This window comes from Lutra lutra, chromosome 18 (assembly GCF_902655055.1).
Source record: "Lutra lutra chromosome 18, mLutLut1.2, whole genome shotgun sequence".
Lineage (NCBI taxonomy): Eukaryota > Metazoa > Chordata > Mammalia > Carnivora > Mustelidae > Lutra > Lutra lutra.
Genome location: NC_062295.1, coordinates 14,960,934 through 14,987,818, shown reverse-complemented (window position 1 = coordinate 14,987,818; position 26,885 = coordinate 14,960,934). Strand labels below are relative to the sequence as shown.

The following is a 26,885-nucleotide window of genomic DNA, read 5'->3' as shown; positions in this document are numbered from 1 at the left end:
GGTCTGAGATCATGTTTTTTATCCAAGAGTCAATACAAGTTTTTTTTTTTTTCTCTAAAGATCAGCTTATTTTTGTCTTATTGGCCATATAGTCTCTGTCCCAATGGCTGTCATTAAAGCAAAAAAGCAACCAAAGACGATATGTGTTTAAAAAATGGGCCCAGCTGTGTTCTAATAAACTATTTATAAAAATAGAGGGCCAGATTTGGTCCACGGGCTGTAGTTTGTCAGCCCCTGCTCTGATCCTTGAGTAGGCATTAGAACTGCAGCCCCCCGATTCCCTCAGTGCTCCTTCTGTCTTTCTGTATGTATTACGTAACATTATTATTGCTTTAATTCCCTAACATTACCGGATGCTATTGAGATCACTTAGGGGACTTGTTAAAAATAAAACTCCCGGGCTCTTGCCTGGCAGGTTCTGATTCAGTCTATGTGACATGGAACCAACATATATGTTTAGCAAGAACCTCAGGCAATTTTAATGATAAAGGTTTGAAACTCTAAGGACAGAGAACGTGAAGAATGAGCTCAGTGTTAGGAGACCTACTGCTTTACCACGTGTACATTTTCTGTCTCAGTTTTACACAATGCCACGTCGATTATTGCAAATTCTGACAATCAGAGTCAAGAAGGATGGCTCAGGCTATTAGTGTGTGGTCAGGAGACGGGTCTGTATGACTCATGAACAGCAGCTGCTTTTTGGTGGGGTAGTCTCCTCAGTGCAGTTCCAGAAAGGCCTTCTCCCGGGAAGCCACACCTATTTTGTACCGAGCTTCCTTTAATAATAAAGTCATATCCCAGTACGTACTTGGAAAAAGCAGAATTTCCCCCCAACAGCTCAATGATGACAGTTGAGATAAAGTTCATCCAGCTTTTCTTGTGGGTACTTGTTTACCCACATAATCAGGGAATGATTAAGTTGCAAAGGCATTTAAGGGATTCGATGAACTTTCCTATGATTTATAAATTACAGCCATGTGAACGATGCCAAAGACAGTATTACTGCACAATGCTTTGATCTCTTTGTTACCGCTGATACCCGGAACTGACATTTATGTAGTTATAGCTGCCCAGATGTTTCTAATGTGCAGTCAAGGTTGAGAGGCACTGCTCCAAAGTATGGACACTTAACCCCTCCACCAGTGACTCTCAGAGTGTGATTCTCAAACGAGCACCATTGACATCTCTTGAGAGCTAGTTTGAAATGTAAGTTCTTAGGCCTTATTCCAGTCCTACTGACCCAGATTACTCTGGAGTTGGGGCCCAGCAATCCGTGTGTTAACATGCCTTCTAGAAAATTCTGACATATGTTTCAGTTTGAGAGCTATTGCACTGTGCCCCCAGTGAATCCCAGCACTCTGGATCCCTGTCCCTTTGAAAATTATACCACTCTTTTGAATCTAGGTGAGCCTCATGACTTGGTTTGACCAATCGAAGGTAACTGAAGTGCTGAGCAAGTTTCTGGATCTAGCCCTCAAGAAGGCTTAAGGCTTCCATTTTTGGGGCTGTTTCTTCCAAAATGTAAGGAAGCTGGTCTGACCCACTGGAGGATGACAAGCCACGTGGAGGAGAACTGAAGGGCTCCAGATATGTGTGTGAGGCCAACTTGGACCTTCCCAGTCCAGATCACCTAGGCAGAGATTACCATGATGTGCTGGAAAGGTCCATCACAGCTAAGAAGTGCCCACTGAAGGCGGTACAGATGAGGCTGGAGCCCCGGAGTGGAGCTACATGGGGACATCCCACAGTTGAAGCTCCCGATTGTAGTGTTCACCATTAAACACACCAGCCGAATGCAGCCCCATGAATGAGTGGAGGAGAAGTAGCCGAGGAACTAGCCAGTTAACCCACAGGACTGTGAAAAACAATGAATTGCTATGGCTTAAGTCACTAAGATTTAGCAGCAGAAGGAATCAGATTACAGCTATACAACGTACCCACACACTTTGTTTTGAAGGGAAATTGATTAGCCCTTTATAGAGAAAGACTCCAGAAAAGCTGTGAATTTGGCGGGTATTAATTGCCACGTGTGCCCCCACACACCTCGTACCTGTGGCTGGCTTCAGGGGCATTGCCCTTGGCAGTCACACACAGCTTAGAAGGGCCTCACGTTGTTTTAATACTCTTGCTATCATCATCTAGAAATTCTTAAAACTTTGAACAAGGGGATCTGCGTTTGTATTTTACACCAGGCCCTACACATTCTGTAGCCAGTCCCACCAGTACGTGGCTTCCTCATTTACTCCTCACAACACCCTTGGAGTTTGGTTTATCGGCCTCCTTCTTATATTTGGGATATGTTGCAACTGAGCAAATAATAAGGGGGGTTTTCAGACAGTCTGGCAAGTTGGCAAAGCATTTTCTGGGCATCTTAAGAAAAACCCACTTGCAGATATAGTCCAGAGTATATTTAAACAACCACAGGACCAGGCAGGGGGAAGGGGAAGGGTCTGGGAAGCTAGGCCCCAAGCAGCCTAAACTCACTATTTATAGTGCTGTGGCCTATTTTGGCCTGCCGGGTGCCCCTGAAAATTGCCCTGAGAACTGGGCCTGGGAACTGATGATGAAAATCAGGTGCCTTCATTCTGGGGGTATCGCTGGAATCACGCTGAGCACAAAGGTCTTTTTGATGAGCTCAAGGACATTTTGCAAAACAGGATTTTCTTTGATAGGATTTTTCTTTGACAGGGAATAAAAAAAAAATTAAGGCGAATCATTAGGAAACAATCAGGAAATATTAGGGGGAAAATGCACAGATCAGATCAAGGCAATAAAGAGCTAACACTTACAAGGTCCTAACCATGTGCCAGGCTCTATGCTGAGCACTTGACTTGCACCATTTCCTTTATACCCTTACATATAACTCTATGAGGGCAACACTATTATTAATCCCCATTTTACAGGAAAGAAAACAGAGGCTTAGGAAAATTAAGTGATTTCCTGAAGGCCACAGGGTTGATGAGCCAGGATTCAAACCCACATCATGGCACTCCAGCTACCAGCTCTGTTTCTCAAACTTCTGCATGCAAAGACTCACCGGAGCATCTTGTTAAAATATAGGTTCTGATTCGAGAGGCCTGGGGTGGGGCCTAGATTCTGCATTTCCAACCAGTTGGAAAGGTTACATATTTATTTATATCTGTTTACAGTCTGTTGCAAGAATGCAAGCTCCCTGAGGGCAGGAGCATGGTCTCCGTCCCTGCAGTATGCCCAGCATCGAGACCAATGCCCGCCTGCCACATAACAGGTCCCCAACAAATACTACTGAATGAATATCAGTGAATGAATTGATCTCATTGTAGAGCATAATTGCTTAACCTTGATGCCATACTGCCTTCAAGCTCACCTAAAAAAATTGCAAAGTATTAAAAAAAAAATTGTCTTGGTCAGGAGTTGTAGGCAGCCTATCCTTTACAAAGAAAATGTGACCAAGTTGTCTGCCATTGTCTCTGTGCCAGATGCCAACTCTCTTCACCTGGTCCATATCATACGTCATCCAGAAACGACAACCAACCCCTGCCTGAGAACGGAAGTGCTGCTTGAAATGACACTGGCTCACCTGGTTGGGCGGCTGTCCCCAGAGGGAAGCCAGAGAGATGGCTAATGACACACACAAAGGGAGGAAATGCACCCCCCCCCGCCCTGCCCCTGCCTCCAACAGCTGCACCAGGAGACACCCCTCTCTGGAAAGGAGGAAGAGGAAGTCAAGAAAGCTGTAAAGCTGACCGACAATCTGGGGAAGCCAACACACACAAGAAAGCAGAAGGAAGAAGGCTGGCCCTTCAAGTCACTGATTGTTGGACTTGCTGAGGAAACAGAAATCGACACCAACTCCTAAAGCTTCCTTCTTGCCATCTCAGGGCTCACTTCGGGTTGGGAGGATTTTGAATGATAAAGTGCTTGGTCAAATTTCTACCTGCCAACTACATCAGTAGGATTTTTTCCTTCAAATACAAATGCTCAGAGTAGATGTACGTATGCTGATGTGGAAAGCTATTCTCAATGCTAAATGAAAGGCAGGAGGCAAGCTGTAGAGTGCGAGCCCAAACTTATAAAAATAGATATCCCATGTTTATTAAAAAACCCCACAATATAATATATACACATAAATGTTCATATATACAAAAGAAAAACATTAAAAAGGCACATTCCAAACTGTTAACAGTGGTTTTGCCTGGGAAACAGGTCTGGAGTTGGACAGGAATGGAGAGTTCCACATTTAAGTTTAAAGTACTTGTTATGGACTGAATGGTTTCCCCAAAATTCATATGTTGAAGCCCTAACCCCCAGCGTGATGGTATTAGGGGTTGGTAATTAAGGTTAGATGAGGTTACCAGGGTAGAATTCTCAGGATGGGATTAGTATCTTCACAATAAACTAGAGAGGGGCGCCTGGATGCCTCAGTCGGTTAAGTTTCTGTCTTTGGCTCAGGTCACGACCTCGGAGTCCCAGGATCGAGCCCCATGTTGGGTTCCCTGCCCAGCGGTTAGTGTTCTTCTCTCTCTCCCTCTGCTCCTCCCTCTACTCGTGCTCTTACTTGCTCACTCTCTCAAATAAATAAATAAAATCTTTAAAAAAACAAAAAGAAGAAGAAGAAGAAGAACAAGAAATCAGAGAGCTTATTCTTTCTCTCTCTCTGCCATGAGTGGACACAGCAAGTAGGCAGCCATATGCAAGCCAGGAAGGGGGCTATCGCTAGACACGGAACATGCCAGCACCTTGACCTTGAGCCTCCCAGCCTCCAGAACTGAAAGAAATAAATGACTGTTGCTTCAGCCACCCAGTCTGTGGCATTCTGTTAGAGCACCCCAATCTAAGACATTAATTCTATATGGCTTCATTTTTTAATACAATGGATATCTGCTATTTTACAATAAAAATATTAACAAAAGACGTTTTTTTCATACAAAGATGGCCATTCCTTTCCATAACCACACTGACAAGGTCCTTCTTGCAGTATGTCCTGAGGTGGGCAGGCGTGGTTGTAAAACCACCTGTTCCGTATGATGTTTGCCACTGACAAGACACCCTCCTCTCACTTGCTCGGAGGTAAGGACTGGATCAGGAGCTGCCCTGTAATTGTATCCTTGGCGCCACACCTCAGCTTGCCTTGTCCTTTCAGTTACATCAGTGTTTACTTTTTGCAAATATGCTGACTTAACCCATCCAGCAGAAGACCGTGGTCTCCAGCGATGCCCAGTTCTGCCCGCATCCCCACTGTCTTGGGAAGGCGCGTGTTTACCCCACTTCTCATCTCCTTCTGCTTGTTGGCGTTCTGGTTTCTCTTACACATCAGGCAGTCTTCTAAGAGCACCCGTAAAATTGACAGAGAAAGACTGCTCTTTCCATTTGCTCTTGAAAACCTCTCTCATTGGTTTAGGAAACAGAACCTCTGGTACTTTTCAAATAAGAAAGACATGGAGGGATTGTTACATCCATATTGATACCGTTCATTTCTGTAGCTAGAGTTCATAGGACGCTTTCTCATGGGTTGCCACCAGAAGATATTTTGATCCTTATGATAACCTAGTGAGCTAGACTGGACAATTGTTATTATTCGCAACTGGAAAAGGAAGAGGTTGAGATTCCAAGGGTCATGATTTGTCCTGGGTCACCCAACTGGTAGGTTGCAAAGTGGATTCCAACTCTTTGGTGGGTCCTAAACCTGACTACATGTTAGCGTCACTTGGCGGGGGGGGGGGGGTTGCGTAAGAGGGGCGTCTTTTAAAAACTGCCCATCTCCTGTTCTCATCCTGGTTCGTTGAACAAGAATCTCAGGAGAATGAGACCTTGGGTATTAGAATATAAGAATAAAATCTTTTCAAGGATGACCCTGATACATGGTGAGGCTTGAAACCATTGCAATCCGCGGGTATAACTAAGCCAGTCTCCTGTTAAACTCAGGTGTGTTAACTCATCACCAGGACTGAGAACTCCCTCTTACTGGGGTGTTATAGTGGCATGCTGCTCGACAATAAAAAGGAAGAGGTTACTGATACACATAACCACGTGGAAGAATTTCAAATGCATCAGGTCCCGTGAAGGAAGCCAGACACAAAGGCTATGCATTTTAGGATTCCACTTTTCTGACGTTCTGGAAAAGGCAAAACCAGAGGAACAGAAACGGATCAGTGAGGGTCAGAGGCTGGTGGTTGGGGGCAGGGGTTAAATATAGAGGGGTAGCCTGAAGGAATTTTGGGGGATGATGTAAATGTTTCTGTGCCTTCATTATAGGGGTAGATATACTGTATACATTTGTCGAAATTGAAAGACTATACACTACAAAGGGTAAATTTTACAGTGTGTAATATATATCTTGATAAACTCGATGAAAACACATGTACGCACTTGGGGGCGCCTGGATGGCTCAGTTGATTAAGCGCCTGACTCTTGAATTCAGCTCGGATCATGATCTCAGGGTGGTGAGATAGAGCCCCGAATCAGGCTCCGTGCTCAGCATGGAGATTCTTGGGATTCTCTCTCCCTTTGTCCCTCCCCACCACTCTCTGTCTCGCTCTCTTTAAAACAAAAATAAACCAAAAAACACATGCAGACACAGAACGAGATATTATTACACACCCACAAAAATGGCTAAAATTAAAAAGACTGACCATGATAATTACAGGTAAGGACATGGAGCAATGAGAACTCTCCTACATTTCTAGTAGGAATGCAAAATGGCTTTGTTGTTTTGTTTGTTTTTTAAAGATTTTATCCATTCATTTGACAGACAGAGATCACAAGCAGGCAGAGAGACAGGCAAAGAGAGAGGAAGGGAAGCAGGCTCCCTGCTGAGCAGAGAGCCTGATGCAGGGCTAGATCCCAGGACCCTGAGATTATGACCTGAGCCGAAGGCAGAGACTTTAACCCACTGAGCCACCCAGGTGCCCCCATTTTGTTTTGTTTTTAAAAGAGAGATGCGGTTCTAAGGACAGTCTGACCTGGGCTTAAAACTCTGGCCCTACCACTTGTACTGTGTGATGTTGGGCAAGTCAGTTAGGGTTTCTAAGCCTTTGTTGGTTCATCTACACATGAGATAATAGTAGTACATACCTGCTTACTTTACAGCAGCAGCATAAAGCATAAAGGAGATAATGCTAGTAAGTGCTTAGTTTGGTGCATGGCACATAGCAAGTAACCAAAAATGCTAGATTTTGCTATTCTTCCCCCACCCCCAAGATTTATTTATTTATTTTGAGGGAGAGAGTGAGAGAGAGTGAGCGAGCACAGGAGCAGGGGAGGGGCAAGGAGAGAGGGAAGGAATCTTAACCAGACTCCCCACTGAGCTAGAACCCTGATACAGGACTTGATCCCAGGACCCTGAGATCAGACCTGAGCCGAAATCAAGACTTGGCCACTTAACCAACTGAGGCACCCAGGCACCCCTAGATTTTGCTATTCTTAATTTTGCTAACATTCTTCTGTTATTGCTGCCTCTGAGTTTGTCAAGGGACAGAGGAGCTCTGTTTGTAAAGTACCCAGCCCTGTTCTTGGCAAGGAGAAGATACTCAATACATGTCTGTCATATGAAAGAGTGAACAAATGGAGTCACACACATCAACGGAAGGCGTAAGGCCACTATTTGAGTGGAACTGGCAGAAGGGTTGAGAGCAGCCATCCTTGGGAGCATTCCACTTCAAATGCTAGGGGTCTGATATCGGAATCCTCAGCCTAAGACCAAGACCTCTACAATGTTGAGAAGGTCAGGAGTTTTATTCCACTCAATCACTGGGGTTTGTACAGGTGGCCTTTAACTCCCTAACAGTTTATAAACATTCCCCATGTGTTAGAAAATGCTCAAAACCAGTTTCACTACGTAGGATTCACAAATACCTCCCAGACAGCCCAACAGAAAGGGCTGTTTGGGATTGGATCTTCTGGTTGGGAAGGTAAGGTGAAAGAGACTGAAACGATATCCATAGTCCAGCAAACACCAAGAGGATTCCACAAGATGATAAATGTTTCCACGTGGAGTTGCCACTAGAGGAACCCAGGGCTGAGACTGCTTATCAAACCACAAAGGTCGCGACCAACCCCTCGGAGGCAGAGACGTGGCTGTGCACCATCAAGAGGAAAACTGGGGGTAATTTGATGCAATGCCCCATTTTCAGCATTCCTTTTACACAATACAATGTCTGACTTTTGCCAGCGAAGTCTGCCCACCTGCCAGCACATATCAGCTCTCAGAAGAGAAATTCCAAACGAAGAAAATCTCTTCTGTCCAATACTCAGATGAACTAAAGATACCCTTCGGCTGATGCTGTCCTTTCAAGCCTGTTTGGGGGATTGTAATTTCCCATAGCACACTTCATTTCTTCACATTATGAGGCTCGGTGCAGAGATGGCTCACGAAGGCCAATGCTAAAATGAATACATTTTTCTCAAGTGTAATCTCTGGGGGATTAATGAGCACAGCTGTTGAGTTCAAGGATCCTGGGACAAAAGCACCTCCCCACAGAAATCCCTGTTTAAGTGCCTGCATAAATCCCAGAGAAGGGCTTTGAAAATGGAACAAAAACAATTTGTTCTTCTTTGTTTTCAAATGGCCTCATTAGAGAGATCATTTAAAGGATTCAGTTATTCACTAAAATATTTATTATGTAATATATGCCAGCCAATGTTCTAGGGGCTGGGTCTACAGGATGAACAGGTCAAGCAACCTCTATCCTCCTGGAGCTCGCTTTGGTTAGGGTGACAGGCAACGGATAAACAAATGAATAACTAATATAACGTCAGGTAACCAGTAAGTGATGGGCAGAAAATAAAGCATAGTAAGAGGCTGGAAAATGATGAGTGGGTGCTATTTTAGAAAGGGTAACCAGGAGAGACATTTAAGAGAATCCTGAATGAAGCAAAAGAAGATACCATGGTTGAGAGTTGCCAAGTACAAAGAACAAATAGCAAGTGCAAAGGCCCTGAGGCAGGAGCATGCTTGGTGTCCCTGAGGAACTCCAAAGAGGCCACTAGCTGGCTTTCGAAAAAGATGCCCTGGGGGTGCCTGGCTGGTCCAGTCAGTAGAGCATCAAACTTCTGAACTTGGGGTTGCTTGACTTCAAGGGCCATGTTGGGCATGAAGCTTACTTTAAAAAAAAAAAAAAGATGTCCCATGAAGTAAGATGGAACCAGTAAGACTAATAAAATAATAACAGTAACAACAACAGCTAATATTTATTGTGGATTTACTATGTGCCTGACACTGCATTAAGGCCCAAATGTGGACTAACCACCTGATTCCATCTTAATAGTCCTGTTTTATGAGCAGGAAACTGTCATTCAGAAGTCCACCCACCCAAAGTCATCAATAACCTGATGTACAGATTCAAACAGATCTGTCTGCTGGTACAGTCCATATTATTAACAAATAGCCATAAGGCATGTTTTACATAGAATAAAACAAGTCCTTCCACTCAGCCACAACTTTCAAGAACAAGAAAGTTAAGGCTACAGGGCGCCTGGGTGGCTCAGTGGGTTAAACCTCTGCCTTCAGCTAAGGTCATGATCTCAGGGTCCTGGGATCGAGCCCCCGCATCGGGCTCTCTGCTCTGCAGAGTGCCTGCTTCCTCCTCTCTCTGTCTCTCTCCCTGCCTCTCTGCCTACTTGTGATCTCTGTCAAATAAATAAATAAAACCTTTAAAAAAAAAAAAAGAAAGTTAAGGCTAATGATGAGAACTTCAAGTGATCTTTCAAAAACAATTTTTTGGGGGGTCACGCCTAACAACCCAGCCAGCTGCCCGAAATAGGCAAAAATTTCTCTTCCTCTGGGTAGAGAGCCTCAACTTGGAATTGCTGCTTTCTGCAGAAAAATATGGGAGGAACCACAAAACTTTTTCTTTGTGTTCTTGAAGCGTCTTTTCACAGTTGCTTGGTTTTTATCTTGGGCTGTTTTCATCCCCCATTTCCTACCTAACTATATAGGTCATCTCTAAATAGAAAGGAGTGGTTTTTCAGGAGGGAAAATATCAAGTTAAATCAAATCAAACACAGTTGAACACCCATCTCTTTCTTTTTCTTTTTCTTTTTTTTTTCTTATTGTGGTAAAATACACTTAACACAAAATTTACCACCTTAACCATTCTTAAGCATACAATACAGTGGTATTAAGCCCATTCACAGGACCCTTCGCATCTTGTAAAACTAAAACTCCATAACCACTGAGCCCTAACTCCCCATTTAACCTCTCCCCAGCCCCTGGCAACCACCCTTATACTTTCTGTCTTTATGATTCTTACAGTACACGTCTTTTTGTGACTGGCTTATTTCACTTAGCCTTATCCACATTGCAGCTTACGACAGATTTCTTTCCTCTTTAAGGGGGACTAACATCACTGCACATGTATACCACACTTCCCTTATCCATTTATGTGCCGATGGACACTTGAGGTGCTCCCACATTTTAGGCAGTGCCAATACTGCTATGAACACGGGTGTACAAATATCTACTTGGGACCCCACTCTCAATTCTTTTAGAATACATGCCACTTTTTATTTAGAATCTTCAGAATTCTCTGAAGAGGGAAATGCCAATATTTCTCCCCTGCCTTTTAAATTGTCAGCCGATCCGATGGGTTTTCTCTAGTGAAGTTTAACACATGTGCTGTGAAAGGCTTTCTTTGTTCGTGAAATCAAACTGTTCTCCAAATGACCTGTGGTCTATTATTTCTTGTTAATTAAGACTGTAACAGGAGAGCTATAGGCAAAATAATCAAACTTTCTTATAACCTACAATATTATTTGAGCATAAATACCTAGATCTTTTCTAAACACACACACACACACACCCTAAAAAGGCTCATGAGGCCAAATTTGAACTAAAGAGGAAAAGGGTACAGAAAGTATCATGGTTGAATATAGATTTCCAAGTCTTCATTTAAATAATGTTTTTATTCTTCTGTAAAAACAATATATTCTTTGTATATAATTTGAAAAATAGATAAAAGGAGGGGCGCCTGGGTGGCTCAGTGGGTTAAGCCGCTGCCTTCGGCTCGGGTCATGATCTCAGGGTCCTGGGATCGGGCCCCGCATCGGGCTCTCTGCTCAGCGGGGAGCCTGCTTCCTCCTCTCTCTCTGCCTGCCTCTCTGCCTGCTTGTGATCTCTCTGTCAAATAAATAAATAAAATCTTTAAAAAAAAAAAAAAAGAAAAATAGATAAAAGGAGAGGGTGAAAACATCACCCCTTATCCTACCTCTGAACAACTACAATATTATTTTATATATTTGTTTCTATGGACTATCTACATGTCCATATATTTTTTTTAAGATTTTATTTATTTATTTGACAGATCACAAGTAGGCAGAGAGGAAGGCAGAGAGAGAGGAGGAAGCAGGCTCCCCGCTGAGCAGAGAGCCCGATGCATGGCTCGATCCCAGGACCCTGGGATCATGACCTGAGCCAAAGACAGAGGCTTTAACCCACTGAGCCACCCAGGCACCCCTACATGTCCATATTTTTAACATAATTATAAATAACCTACATATGAGACATTTTATTCTTTTTTCACTTAATATACTATGGCAATCTCCATCTTGTTACTATCCTCTGTTTATTATTTTTAGTGTTGACATAATATTCCATTGAGTAAATGCCCAATATTTATTTTATAATTACTATATTATTGAATATGAATGGTTTTATATTTTACTTGACCTAAAACTTGCTGCACACTTTCAGGAAGAAAACTCTGATTTTGGATCCTAACTCGGATTCTGGTAGAGCTTCTAGATTGTATCACAGAGACAATCTTCACTTATCCAGTCTCTAGCTATCAGAAATGGCCAGGAGATACCTAGGCCAGTGGGATTAAAAGAAATAGAAAACAAGTGGCCACTCAGTCATAACTTCCCTGGCTTCTTCTAGCTTCAGAGGTCTGCTGTATTGCCAGCAAATGGTACTCCCTAAAACAGAGTTGTGCAGTGCACAACACACAACCGGACACATGGTTTCACCTGTTTATACCCTCCTGTAGTGTTCAATGCAACTTCAATATCCCTAGACATACTTCATGGCCCCAATCTCTTACTACATCTTTTTTTTTAAAAAAGAATATTTATTTATTTATTTATTTGACAGAGAGAGAGAGAGAGAGAGAGAGAGAAAGAGCACAAGCAGGGGGAGCAGAAGAGAGAGAGGGAGAAGCAGGCTCCCCACTGTGCAGGGAGCCCAATAAGGGGCTCGATCCCAGGACCCTGGGATCATGACCTGAGCTGAAGGCAGACTCCCAACTGACAAGCCACCCAGGCGCACCTGTCTTACTTCTTCTTCTCTTCACTGTCCCATCAAGACCTACACCAGGGTACACTTGTATATATTGCTGGTGCATGCTGGTCTCCAGCCTCGTTAGAGGGCAATACAGCAATAACTGGCAAAACTCTGAAAAAAAAGTGCTTACTTTTCAAACCATCCATTCCACTTCTAGCAATTAACCTTATAAAAGACAGTCAGGTAAGTGTGCAAAGACATATGAACAAGGACATTTTTCATAATATGTTTTCTGTAGGAGAGAAAATTAGAATGTCCAACTCTGGTTAAATAAATTATGTATCATGGAGCCACTATAATTTGTGAGACAGATCTTTGTGTACTGACAAAGAAGGAGGTTCCCGATATATCACTATGGGGGCAAAGCAGGCACAAAACAGTTTTTTTTTTTAAGATTTTATTTATTATTTGACAGACAAAGGTCACAAGTAGGCAGAGAGGCAGGCAGAGAGAGAGCAGGAGAAGCAGGCTCCCTGCTGAGCAGAGAGCCCTACTTGGGGCTCAATCCCAGGACCCTGCGATCATGAGCTAAGCCAAAGGCAGAGGCTTTAACCCACTGAGCCACCTAGGCACTCCCACAAAACAGTTTTTATCATCACAATTTTGCTTTAAAAAATTCCTCTATGGGGCGCCTGGGTGGCTCAGTGGGTTAAAGCCTCTGCCTTCAGCTCAGGTCATGATCTCAGGGTCCTGGGATCGAGTCCCGCATCGGGCTCTCTGCTCCATGGGGAGCCTGCTTCCTCCTCTCTCTCTCTCTCTGCCTGCTTCTCTGCCTACTTGTGATCTCTGTCTGTCAAGTAAATAAATAAAATCTTTTTTAAAAAAAGTCACTTTAAAAAATTCCTCTATGAACAGGAAAAGTTCTAGAAGGATGAATACATTAAAATTTTTAAAGAAACTTCTATGTATTTTCCTTTTTTCCACAATGGAAATGTATTACTTAAACAATAAAAATAACAGATATGTTTCTCCTTGGGTTAGGCTTCCCCTCTCCAGCTAAGGGCAAGTCGATATAGGCCACAGTCCTCTGGGACAAACTCGAACAGTTTCCCTGCATGAGTGGATCCAGATTTTTATTTTGTACTAATATCCTCCTTCATATGCAAGCAATCAAGAGTCTAGAACTTTCTGTCTTGAAAACGATCATTGTCAGGACTCCAGATTGTGACAGAAACCTGTATGAAGAGACTCACTGGCACTGTTGAATCCAGGGCTCCGCGGCCTTCAAGGCTCAGCCCTCTCCCGGCCAGAGGGCCTCCGCATTCTCTTTTCCGTCAGGTTCTTTACTCAGTGGCAAGACCTTTGCAGATAGCCTGGCCTCCCAGCTAACCCCCAGGCAAAGCAAGCTGCTCTGTCTCAACAACTCCTATGAGATTCCCACATACCTTTCACTAGGTATGACGGATTTAAGTCCCCTACCCATCATGAACCAATCCCTGTAGCCAGAGGGAGGCAATATTCTAGTGTCTGGGGACAGATGGGGACTGTCCCATTCTAAACCTGTACTCTTTGTTCACAGCTAGCTGTTTCTCCTGGGGGTGGGGGGGGTGCCTCATCCACCGCAGCTCGTGGCACGACAGACAAAGGTATAAAGGCACAGATTCTCATTGTTCTCTGCAGGTGGAAATCGGGATCGCCAGTCTTTTTTTTTTTTTTGCAAAGCCACAAAGGGGCTGCCAGAGCAACCCTGCACTGTATTGTTCACCAAACGAACAAAAGCAGTGATGATTGATGGGCTTTGTGATTGTCAGCTGTCACAGTGCCTGGAGGGGACGTTGATCCTGGGAGCGGGGAAGATTGTAGCCATGCTGGAGTCTAGGCTGAGAGTAAAATAAAACAAATAGGCAGAAGGCATAAAACACCCGAAGCTTATTTGGACCGAATCAATATTCAGTGGATTTCTCCGGTCTCTGCCTCCTAAATCATTAAAGAAATTCCAATCCTTATGGCCCATGGGAACCTCATTTGAACTTCACAGGAGAGCAGAGTTTTCTCTGTTCTGGGTTACCTGTAACATCCCATGTTTCAGAGGCAGTAGAGCACCATTGATGTGGTAATGCAGCTTATCACCAGCCACACTTCAGAAGCGAGAGAGCTCAGAGGACCGACTTCATTCACAATATCCAGACAGCTTTTTTTTTAAAAAAAAAAAACATTCAGTTTTGCATGTTGAAACAATCTGGCTTCCTAACCGTTAATCTAGTATTTTGGAAAGAAGGAACAAGAGTGTGTCTACTTTTACAGACATGTTTAACATCTAGTAATAACTACCAGGAACCTATTTCTGGGTTTGTTTGTTTTTTTAAAGATTTTATTTATATATTTGACAGAGAGATCACAAGTAGGCAGAGGCAGGCAGAGAGAGAGGGGAAGCAGGCTCCCTGCTGGGCAGAGAGCCCGATGTGGGGCCCCATCCCAGGACCTTGAGATCATGACCTGAGCCCAAGGCAGAGGCTTAACCCACTGAGCCACCCAGGCGCCCCCAGGAACCTATTTCTAAGGCTAATCATAAAGTCAAGGCTACTGGGAATGGTTCACTACACGTAGCTTTTCATACTGTGTGACGTTTCTTTTAATGTGGTCGGTTAAAATATATTTTTATGAGATGTCCAGCTAGTTTTATGTTAACAAGTAAGAATATCAGATTTCTGGGTTTTAAAACTTCCTGTCAAGAATATTACTCAGTCTTGGGGCGCCTGGGTGGCTCAGCGGGTTGGGCCGCTGCCTTCGGCTCGGGTCATGATCTCGGGGTCCTGGGATCGAGCCCCGCATCGGGCTCTCTGCTCGGCAGAGAACCTGCTTCCTCCTCCCTCTCTGCCTGCTTGTGATCTCTCTCTGTCAAATAAATAAATTTTAAAAAATCTAAAAAAAAAAAAAAGAATATTACTCAGTCTTAAAGAGGATGGAAGTTCTGACACACGCGACAATATAGATGAATCTTGAGGATATTACGTGAAGTGAAATAAGCCAGTCACAGAAGGACAAATACTGTATGATTCCACTTCTATGGGGTATCTAGGTAGTCAAACCACAGAGACAGAAAGTAGAAGGGTGGCTGCCAGGGGCTGAGGGAAGGGGGGCATGGGGAGGAATTATTGTTTGGTAGGGACAGAGTTTCCGGTTAGAAAGAAGAAAGTTCTAGAAATGGATGGTGGTGATGGTTGCACAAGTGTGAATGTACTTACTGTCACTGAGCTGTACAACTAAAAAAAGGTTAAAATGGTAAATTCCATGATATATATAGTTTACCATACAAAACAATATTGTGGGGGGCCCTATTTTCCCCTCATGGTGTTCAAGACAGTACAAGTAAAGGTTTTCATTAATTGCAAACCCTTCATGGTAAGTGCAATAAGACTACACGGGAGTGTGTAAGGAGAGAGGGTTTGTGCGAGTGCTACCTGTGACAGAACACTTCACTAATTCCTGGAAATCCTTTTTTCTCATCTTAGGATGTTTCGCTGTTACTCACAGAACCAGGCCAAAAATCAAGACCTTGTGTCAGAAGAACACATGGTTAAAATGTATAGAATTACTTGCTTTGTATTTTTTCCCCATAATTATTCATCCATTTGCTTACATGGAATTTACATAACATAAAATTCACCCTTTTTAAAGTTCACAATTCAAATTCGGTGTTTATTCACAGTTGTACCACCATCTCCATCACCTAATTCCAGAACATTTCCATCACCTGAAACAACGCTGTTAGCAGTCACTCTCTGTTCCTCTCTTCCTCCAGTCCCTGACTGCCACTAATCTGGTTTCTGTCTAAGGCTTTACCTATTCTGGACATTTTATTTAAACGGAATATGTGACCTTTTACGTCTGGCTCCTTCTACTTAGCATAATGTGCTCAAGGTTCATCCAACTCGTAGCGTGGATCAGTACTTTGTTTCCTTTTTATGGCTGAATAACGTTCCACCATATGGATGTACCACAGTTTACGTATCCATTCATCAGTTGGTGGATGTTTGGTTTCCCACACTTTGCCTATTGTGAATAATGCTTCCATGAACATTCATGTACAAGTGTTTGTATGGACGGATGCTTTCAATTACCTTAAATATATACCTAGGAGAACGACTGCTGAGTCATGGAGCACTGACTCAATGTTTAGATTTTTGACAAACAGCCAAACTGCTTTCCAAAGTGGCTGCACCATTTCCCATTCTTGCCAGCAGTGTGCGAGCCCTTCCAAGATCTCTACATTCTCACCAACACTGTTATTGCCTTTTGGATCTTAGCCATGCTGGTGGGTGTGAAGTAGCATCTCACGGTGGTTTTGCTTTGCATTTCCTCCATCTTTTCATGTGCTTCTTGGCCATTTGTGGATATTCTTTGAAGAAGTGTCTATTGGAATCCCTTGCCAGTTTTGTAATTGGGTTGTCAGGCTGTGAGAATTCTTTACATATTCAGGATATTACACTCTTATCTGATATATGATTTGCAAATTTTTTTTTTTTTCCATTCTGTGGATTGTCTTTTCGTTCACTTGATGGTGTTCTTAGAAGCCAAAAACCTGGGTTTGGGTTTTTTGTTTTTTTTTTTTTTTTTTTAAGATTTTATTTATTTGAGAGAGAGATTTATTTATTTGAGAGAGAGAGAGAGAGTGCAAGCACAAGCTGGTGGGGGGCAGGGGCAGAGAAAGAGGGAGAAGCAGACTCCTTGCTGAGCAAGGGAACCTGATAGGGGGCTTGATCCCAGGACCCTGATATCATGACCTGAGCTGAAGGCAGACAATAGACTGAGCCACCCAGGAGCTCCAAAAGTTTGTGTGTGTTTTTTTTTTAAAGATTTATTTGTTTTGGGGCGCCTGGGTGGCTCAGTGGGTTGGGCCGCTGCCTTCGGCTCAGGTCATGATCCCAGGTCCTTGGTTCGAGCCCCACATCGGGCTTTCTGCTCAGCAGGGAGCCTGCTTCCTCCTCTCTCTCTGCCTGCCTCTCTGCTTACTTGTGATTTCTCTCTGTCAAATAAATAAATAAAATCTTTAAAAAAAAAAAAGATTTATTTGTTTTTATTTTAGAAAGAGAGTGGAGGATGAGAGAACGGGGTAAAGGAAGAAGGACAGAGAGAGAATCTCAAGCAGATTGAGCATAGCGCCCAATGTGGGGCTTGATCTCACAATCCTGAGATAGTAACCTGAGCCAAAATCAAGGGTCAGACACTTAACCAACCGAGCCACCCAGGCACCCCAAGAGCAAAAAATTTTTAATTTTGATGAAATCCGATGTATTTTTCTTCTCTTGTCACTTGTGCTCTTTGTTATGTAAACTGTTGTTTAATCCAAAGTCAGAAAATTCACACCAATGTCGTCTTTTTAGACTTTTATAGTTTTAGCATTTTCATTTAGGTCTTTAATTTTGGATTAATTTTTGTATACTGTATGAGGTAGGGGGTCTAACCTTATTCTTTTGGATGCGGATGTTCAGAAGTTCCAGGACTATGAGCTGAAAAGACTATTTTTTCCTCAGCAAACGGTCTTGACGCTCTTGATAAAAATCAATTGGCCATAAATGGGTTTATTTCTGTACTCTCAATTCTATTCCATTGACCTATGCCTATCCTTATGCCTTTAGCACTCGATTACTATAGTTTCATAGTAAGTTTTGCAATAGAGAAATGTGAGTCCTCTGATTTTGTTCTTTTTCAAGACTGTTTGGGCTCTTCAGGGTTTCTTACATTTTCATACAAGTTTTAGGATCTGTTTGTCAATTTCTGTTAAAAAATATCAGTAGGGATTTTTTAAAAAATTATTTTTATTTATTTATTTGACAGACAGAGATCACAAGTATGCAGGGAGGCAGGCAGAGAGAGAGGCGGAAGCAGGCTCTCCACAGAGCAGAGAGCCCGATGCAGGGCTTGATCCCAGGACCCTGGGATCATGACCTGAGCCAAAGGCAGAGGCTTTAACCCACTGAGCCACCCAGGCGCCCCATCAGTAGGGATTTTGATAGAGATTGCACTGAATCTGCAGATCAATGTGTACTGTCATTTTTTTTTAAAGATTTTATTTATTTATTTGAGAGAGAGAGAGTGATCACAAGTAGGCAGAGAGACAGGCAGAGAGAGGGAGGGAAGCAGGCTCCCCGCTGAGCAGAGAGCCCAATATGGGGCTCGATCCCAGGACCCTGAGATCATGACCTGAGCTGAAGGCAGAGGCTTAACCCACTGAGCCACCCAGGTGCCCCTGTACTGTCATTTTTACAACATCAGGTCTTCCAGTCGATGGAGAGAGGCTATCTTTCCACTTGTTTGGGTCTTTCTAAATTTCTTTCGGTGATATTTTATAGTTTTCAGCATATAAGTCTTGCACTTCTTTTGTGAAATTTCTTCCTAAGTATTTTGTTCTTTTTTTTTAATTATATTTTCTTTTGTTAGTGTCCCAAAATTCATTGTTTATGCACCACACCCAGTGCTCCATGCAATATGTTCTTTTTGATGCTATTACAAATGGGATTATTTTATTAATTTCATTTTCAGATTGCTCATTGCTAAGTACATATAAATATGATTGATTTTTTTTTTTTTTTTTTTTTTTTTTGTATACTAATTTGGTATCCTGCAACCTTGCTGGACTTGTTTATCCTACTTAAAAAAAATTTTTTTTTGGTGAATTACTTAGGAACTTCTGTATAGAAGGTCATGTTTATATAGAGAATAGAGATAGTTTTACTTCCTCCTTTCTGGTTGGAATGACTTTTATTCCTTTTCTTTTCTTTTTTTTTTTTTTAAGATTTTATTTATTTTTTTGACAGAGAGAGAGATCACAAGTGGGCAGAGAGGCAGGCAGAGAGAGAAGGGGAAGCAGGCTTCCTGCTGAGCAGAGAGCCTGATGCGGGCTCGATCCCAAGACCCTGAGATCATGACCTGAGCCGAAGGCAGAGGCTTAACCCACTGAGCCGCCCAGGCGCCCCTTTTATTCCTTTTCTTGACTAACTTCCTTGGTTAAAACCTCTAGTGCTGGGCGTCTGGGTGGCTCAGCGGGTTAAAGCCTCTGCCTTCAGCTCAGGTCATGGTCCCAGGGTCCTGGGATGGAGCCCCGCATCGGGCTCTCTGCTCCATGGGGAGCCTGCTCGCCCCCCCTCTCTTTCTGCCTCTCTGCCTACTTGTGATCTCTCTCTGTCAAATAAATATATAAAATCTTAAAAAAAAAAAAAAAGCCTGTTGGATTTTGTCAGATGTTCTTTCTGCATCCATAACATGGTTTAAATCAATCTGAAATTAAGGAAAGTCATACTGCATTCTCTTTGTAAAGACTTTGTTCAATGTATAGAAGGCTATGGTCTCCCTAATTCTTTCCCAGCCATCCACAGTTAACAACTTTTGACAGATTGCTCCGTTTCCTTTCAGGTAATTTCCTATCCTATGTGTGTGTATGTATGTGTGTGTATGTAGCTGTCCAAAATATATGTTAAAAAAAAAAAAGATTTATTTATTTATTTGACAGAGAGCGCATGCGCACATGTACAAGTTTGGGGGGGAGGGGCAAAGGGAGAGCGAATCCTGAAGCAAACTCCCTGCTGAGCACATTGAGCCCTGCATAGGCTCAATCTCAAGACCCTGAGATCATGTGATCCGAGCCAAAATGGGAAGTTGGCCGCTTAACTGACTAAGCCACACCTATACAGGACACGTTTTAATAAAAAATGGTATAATATATATACACATATGAGTGTGTGTGTGCTATTTCTTCTTGAGATACCATCTTGTTCCCAGCTGAAATTCCAGCATCCCATCTTTCTTTTCCTTTTTTTTTTTTCCCATCTTTCTTTTAAGGATGAGATCAAGTCCCTCCTTTTTTATGGTGGAAACTTCTGAGTTTATATATAACTTCTTTATATATACACTACATATCAGACATCTTTCCTTCTAGCAACAACTTAGGATCTTACCCACCTACTTGGCACTCTTCGGCACATATATATGCATATGTATGTGTGTATACACACAGAAGATGTTTGGATTTGAACAACCCAAACTCTTACACAGTATACACTTACCCCTACACATCTTTTGTACCATAAGGAATGTTCCTAGCTATTGTGTGATGATGGTGTTATAACCAGTAAAATTTTGAGCCACTTTGACATTTTTATATGGTAGGGTTTGCTTGTGAATGAGCTAAATTCAGCTGTCATACAGACTACAGACAATCCCCAACTTAAAATGATTACATTTTATACAATGGTTTGAAAGCCATATGCTTTAGTAGAAACTGTACTTTAATTTTTTTTAAGTTTTTTTTTAAGATTTTATTTATTTATTTGACAGATAGAGATCACAAGTAGGCAGAGAGAGAAAGAGAAGCAGGCCTCCTGCTGAGCAGAGAGCCCGATCTGGGGCTCAATCCCAGGACCCTGAGCCGAAAGCAGAGGCTTTAACCCACTGAGTCACTCAGGCGCCCCTGTACTTTAAATTTTGAATTTTGATCATTTCCTGGGTGAGTGACACGCCGTACAATACGCTCGTGATCCTAGGCAATGGCAACGAGCCCTTCTCCCAGCCAGCCAGCCTATCACCAGGGTCAATAACCAATACAGTGATGACCATTCTGTACCCATACAACTATTCTATTTTTCACTTTCAGTGCAATATTCAATAAGTTCCACGAGCTATTCAATACTTTATTATAAAATAGACTTTATAGCGGATGATCCTGCCCAACTGTCAGCTAACGTAAATGTTTTGAGCATGTTTATAGGCAAGGCTAGGCTATGATGTCCAGTGGGTTAGGTGTGTTAAATGCATTTGCAACTTACAGTATTTTCAATTTACAGTGGGTTTATCAGGATGTTGTCCCATGACAAGTAGAGAAAGATCTCTCTGTTTTTCATGCTGTGCCCATAACACAGGCCCCTGGGTGTGAAAGTCTTACTGCATGGGAGGATCAGGGACAGAACATCCCCTCTTCCTGTTAACACTGTTAACACTGGTTATATTCCAGGCTTCTGAGTATGATTTGGTTTGAAGAAAGGGCTTTGCTGTTTTTAAAGAAACGAAATCTGAGAATCACTATTTTATTGCATTTTGCTCTTTTGGTTTCACTAAAAGGATCAGAAATTGGGAAAGTAAAACGGTTAATTCTAGTGTAACAAGTGTAAGTCTTACAAATGAAATACGCGGACGACAAAGGCGGAGCTCAGAAAGCGTGTGGAAGCCCGGAATCATTCACCTCGCTTGGGCGTCCCGGAACTTCAGCTAACCCGCTAATGTTCAGTCATGAAGGAAAAAGACCACAGGTATAAAATATGTATGAAATACTGAAAACCTATGTCATCAAAAGTTCTATCTAAATCGTGGGGTATAGTAGAGGGTTTTAAACTCCTTGGGAGCAAATGGCTCCTTGTAATGTCTGAATCTATTAATTAACCTCCACACCTGACTTCAACCCATGGGTTCAGGAATGTGCGACGTACAAAGGGAGTGGAGTGATCGGACAATATTGCCCGAGACAGAAGGAAGCTCCTTGTAATAAAGGACAAGTCCCACTTAATGGTCACTTAACAAATATTTTGCTTGTTGATTTATTAATTGTGTCTCATTAGAATAAATCTGACTTCTTCATGGAGAACAGTTTGCTGATGTGTTCCCCTCAGCCTGCTTCTCCTGTGGTAATTCTGAAGAGTGCATCAACGTGCATCTTGGGTTTCCTTGTAAACCCATGGAGACCTTCTCTGTGGTGATCTACCACCCCTGAAATCAATTCTAAACTCACTCCACTGATGTCTAACACTCAGATTTGGATGGAGACATGCTTCTACCTAGAATAGGAGCTTCATGTTTACCTGGAAGCTTGTTTTTACTTTTTTTTTTTTTTAAGATTTTATTTATTTATTTATTTGACAGAGAGTGACAGCGAGAGCACGAACACAAGCAGGGGGAGTAGCAGAGGGAGAAGCAGGCTTCCCACCAAGCAGGGAGCCTGATGTGGGGCTCAATCTCAGGACCCTCGGATCATGACCTGAGCCAAAGGCAGATGCTTAACAACTGAGCCACCCAGGCGCCCCTACCTAGAAAGCTTCTTTTTTTTTTTTTTAAAGATTTTATTTATTTATTTGACAGAGAGAGATCACAAGTACACAGAAAGGCAGGCAGAGAGAGAGAGAGAGAGGGAAGCAGGCTCCCTGCTGAGCAGAGAGCCCGATGCGGGACTCGATCCCAGGACCCTGAGATCATGACCTGAGCCGAAGACAGCGGCTTAACCCATTGAGCCACCCAGGCGCCCCCCTAGAAAGCTTCTTTTTTTTTTTTTTTTAAGATTTTATTTATTTATTTATTTGAGAGACAGTGAAAGAGCGCATGAGCGAGGAGAAGGTCAGAGAGAGAAGCGGACTCCCCGCGGAGCCGGGAGCCCGATGCGGGACTCGATCCCGGGACTCCAGGACCATGACCCGAGCCAAAGGCAGTCGTCCAACCAACTGAGCCACCCAGGCGTCCCAAGAAAGCTTCTTAACATTGATACTCTGCCAACAAATCGAACAGGATGTACACTTTTTAGCACGAGATACACATACCATTCTCATATGTATTTGGTAAGAATTTTTCAAAGCAAATCCTTCCTGAAGAGCCACATGACAATATGGATCAGGAATTTTAGAAAGGAACTCACCTTTTGACCTAGAAATTCTACTTCTACAATTCGTCCTACATAAACAACCAGACAAATGTGCAAAGATGCATCCACGAAGGTATCTATTACAGCATTTATTAGATTAATGATAAACTGGGAAAAACCAATGGCTAGAAATGAAAGGTTTCAAAAGAAAAGGTTACTTCTAGCATATGATACGTGTTTATATATATATCTATCTATCTTTTAAGATTTTTTAAGCTTTATTGTATTTTTTTCATTTGAATTCCAGTGTAGTGAACATGCAGTGTTATATAAATTTTAAGTGTACAATATAGCCATTTGATGGTTCCATATATGACTCAGTGCTCAGCAAGATAATTGTACTCTTAATCTCCTTCAACCATTTTGCCTACCCCCTACCCTACCCTTTAAGATTTTTAAGGTTTGGAAAATTTTACACCAAAATGCCAACAATTACTTTGGGGTAATAGTTTCAGTGCCTCAAAAATTTTTATTTGCTCTACCTGAGTAATTTTCTATTTCTTTTTTCTAAAATGAACATGGTATTGCTCTTTGCATGTATATAATATTATTTTTTAGGTAATACAGGCCAGTAAACCCAACATTAAAAGGTTGGAGGGTACTTTTAATGACAACTGCAGCACAAGTTTTGGTAAAAATTCGAAATCACTCTTTGTATTTTACAGAGAGTCCTATTTCTGAGGTTTGGATGTTAGCTGTAGTACCCTCTATTTCAAATTCATCTAACAGTTTTCCCATGGGCCCTCCACATCACAAAAATTCCCCATCAGGCCAAACGCCATAATTGCACATGACTCTTACCAGATAGGCTCTCCAGAAGGATTGAATGCACAGCGCTCCCTCTTCTTCTGTCAGCAGGAGGGAGAGTGGGATCGGCGGCCGGGGGCTGAAAAGCAATCAAATGGCCACATGCCCATGAGAATCCATCCTTCAGCCTCGGCGAGCCCTTTGACAACATAATGGCCTCTCTGATTAAGCGCCTCATCCATTTCCATTCTTAGAAAGCAACAATGCCAGTTTTGATAGAGAAGTTTAGCCTTGAGTTATCACGTTTAATTTTAAAATCTGAGATGGATTCATTTTGCTTTGTTTTTAACCAGGGTACTCTGAAATCACTGTGAGCCTGCTCTGTTCTGAAAGGCTCCAGCTGCTAGAGCTGCATGTGAGTCCTAAAGGTGGGACATCCATAAGGCTATATGGATGTAGAACAGGAGACAAAGCAGGAGCAGCTCTTAAATACTGCATTATGACTGAGACATAATAAAGGATTCTTTTTCTACCATTCTACTGAAGGGAAATGAAGCAGTTCATCTCTTTCTTGAAGGCAAAATTATTGGAATTTATCTCTGATAAATTGTGTGCGCATTCCAGTTTAATGTGGCTTGAGTTCGGGCGTATATTTTTTTTAAAGGTTTTTTAAAAATTTATTTGACAAAGAGAGATCACAAGTAGGCAGAGAGGCAGGCAGAGAGAGGGGGGAAGCAGGCTCCCCGCTGAGCAGGGAGCCTGATGTCGGGCTCAGTCGCTGGACTCTGAGACCATGACCTGAGCCGAAGGCAGAGGCTTTAACCCACTGAGCCACCCAGGCACCCCTTGGGCATATTTTTAAGTTAAGTTCTGTTACTACATCTTAATAGGCAATAAAATATCTCAAGTGCTGGGTCAGTTGACATTATTTGCTCTTGTGGGATTTCTCAGATTGTGATGGGATGTTTGATCATAGATAACACATTTAAAAATCATGGCAAAATGCTCTTTTCCTCCTCCCTCCCCTTAAAAGTTGCATAGAGAGACTAACTCCTGACAAGATCTTAGAAGTATGATTTAATTCTGGTTCCTTCTGTTTCTCTAAAGCTCAGCTGCCTCTGGAAAGCCAAGTTAAGCCTTTTTAGATATGAGTACAAAGAAATAAACCTCAGAAAGGATGCGGGTCACATGGAGGCTGCTCCCAGGATCCTGCTTTGAATTTGCAAGTGAGGGGTTCCTAAGTTCCCAGGCCTCAGAGTTCTCCCTAACAATAGCCATCATTTAAGTTTATAGTAACTCCCATCATACAGAGAGGCTGACTGACCGACCCAAGGTCACACAGCTTGTAGGTGGCCTAGCTGGGATCTGAGTCCAGACCCACTGGATCCCAAAGCCTAGGTAGGCTTCCCTCTCAATGCTCTGCTGACACCAGACTTTCCCTGGGCAAACACTCGCAGATGCGGAGCCTGGCCCAGACTGCAAAGCTGAGATGCAACATTGCATGATTCTCCAGGATGTGTGGTTTTATTTCCCTTTAAACTCTGATTTAAAAACAGCACAACCCACCCTTGATATAGTATGTTTGTTTGAATGAATGAATGAATGAATGTGCTTTTGAATTATTCCAGTAACAAAGAAATCAAAGCCCAGAAGAATCTTGGGGTCACTGAGATCATTTCAAGGGAGTGTGGAATTGTTGCCAGGTTCTGGGTCTTGGGCTGGGCAGGCCCTTTAGGAGACACCAAGTAAAGAAGATTCTTCTATGTCTTTGGAGAGATAATGACACCCTCAAAATGATAGCATTGTTAGAAACCTTTCCCTAATGTTCTGTTTCCATTTTTATTTGTATGATGTGGTGGCTTTTTAAAATTTTTGTTTGGTTCTCTTTTTGTTTTCACTTCTTCTTGCCTAATATCTGGCTCTCTGGGCTGCAGTGGAGTATTCATATTCTGCTGGAGGCCTGTTTTCCACAGTAAATGTCTGTGCTTATCCATTGTCCTCATTCAAGGAATCTCAGTTGTATGACACCAACAGATCATATTCCTGAGGTAATTCTCTTCCATCAATGGCTTCCAGAGACACCTTGCGTTTCTAAGGATACTTGGTGTGCTGGCAATGGATTTACAAGACTCACATTATTGTGCATTAATACTAGCTGATATTTACCAAGAGCTTTCTGGATTCCCCTCCTATAAGCATTGCTCCTTGTGTTCCAGCCACACTGGCCCTTTTCACCTCTTCAAAAGTGCCCTCCCACCTCAGGGCCTTTGCAGAGGGGCTTTCATCTGCCTCCAATATCCCCCTACCCCAGCCAGGGGCATTGTGTACAGCTGTGCAGGTTGCTGCTTAAAGACACCCAGCCGCAGGCCAGATGGCACTGAAACCCAGGCCATGTTCGGGGTGTGAGGCCCATCTGACCTATGGCAGGCACACCTTCTCCTAACTTGCTCAAAACCTTAAGGTTGGAGGTGAGGGGGCTGACACTTCTTCATCCTGGTTCACTCTTACCCTTTCTTCTGATTATGGAAAGGTGTTCTTTGATTAGGTTAGGACCCAGTGGAGCTCTGCGTAATCTTCCTTCCTAGTTCTTGGCCCAAATCGGAGCTGTAACTCTGTGTGGTTATCTAATGAATGCCCCAGTCGTCAACTGGACTGAAAGCTCCACGAGGGCAGAGACCAGGCCTGTGTTTGCTCCTCCTGGTAGTCCCAATGCTTAGGAATTATTCCAGAATCAAAAACATCAAAGCCAGGGAGAACCTTAGGGGTGGGGACACCATTTTTAGTGGGTACTTGATAAATGTTTGTGGAATGAGCCTCTCTGCCTGGCACAGCGTCCTAAGTGCTTTCCATACATTATTTCATTAAATCCTCACAGTATCACTGTTGGTGGGAATGCAAGCTGGTGCAACCACTCTGGAAAACAGCATGGAGGTTCCTCAAAAAGTTGGAAATAGAGCTACCCTATGACTCAGCAATTGCACTACTGGGTATTTACCCTAAAGATACAAATGTAGTGATCCAAGATACAAATGTAGTGATCCGAAGGGGCACGTGCACCTGAATGTTTATAGCAGCAATGTCTACAATAGCCAAACTATGGAAAGAACCTAGATGTCCATCAACAGATGAATGGATAAAGAAGATGTGGTATATATACACAATGGAATACTATGCAGCCATCAAAAGAAATGAAATCTTGCCATTTGCGACGACGTGGATGGAATTAGAGGGTATCAAGCTTAGCGAAATAAGTCAATTGGAGAA

General features: G+C 42.7%; 1 protein-coding gene across 1 annotated transcript in view; it reads right to left on the bottom strand.

Annotated features, from left to right (window-relative positions):
• Positions 1-26,885, bottom strand: part of IQCK (IQ motif containing K) — a 106,824-nt gene that overhangs the window by 48,031 nt on the left and 31,908 nt on the right. Inside the window, exon 4 of the mRNA XM_047713201.1 lies at positions 23,676-23,760. Coding sequence (XP_047569157.1) covers positions 23,676-23,760 — 85 coding nt within the window. The remainder of the gene's footprint in view (positions 1-23,675; positions 23,761-26,885) is intronic.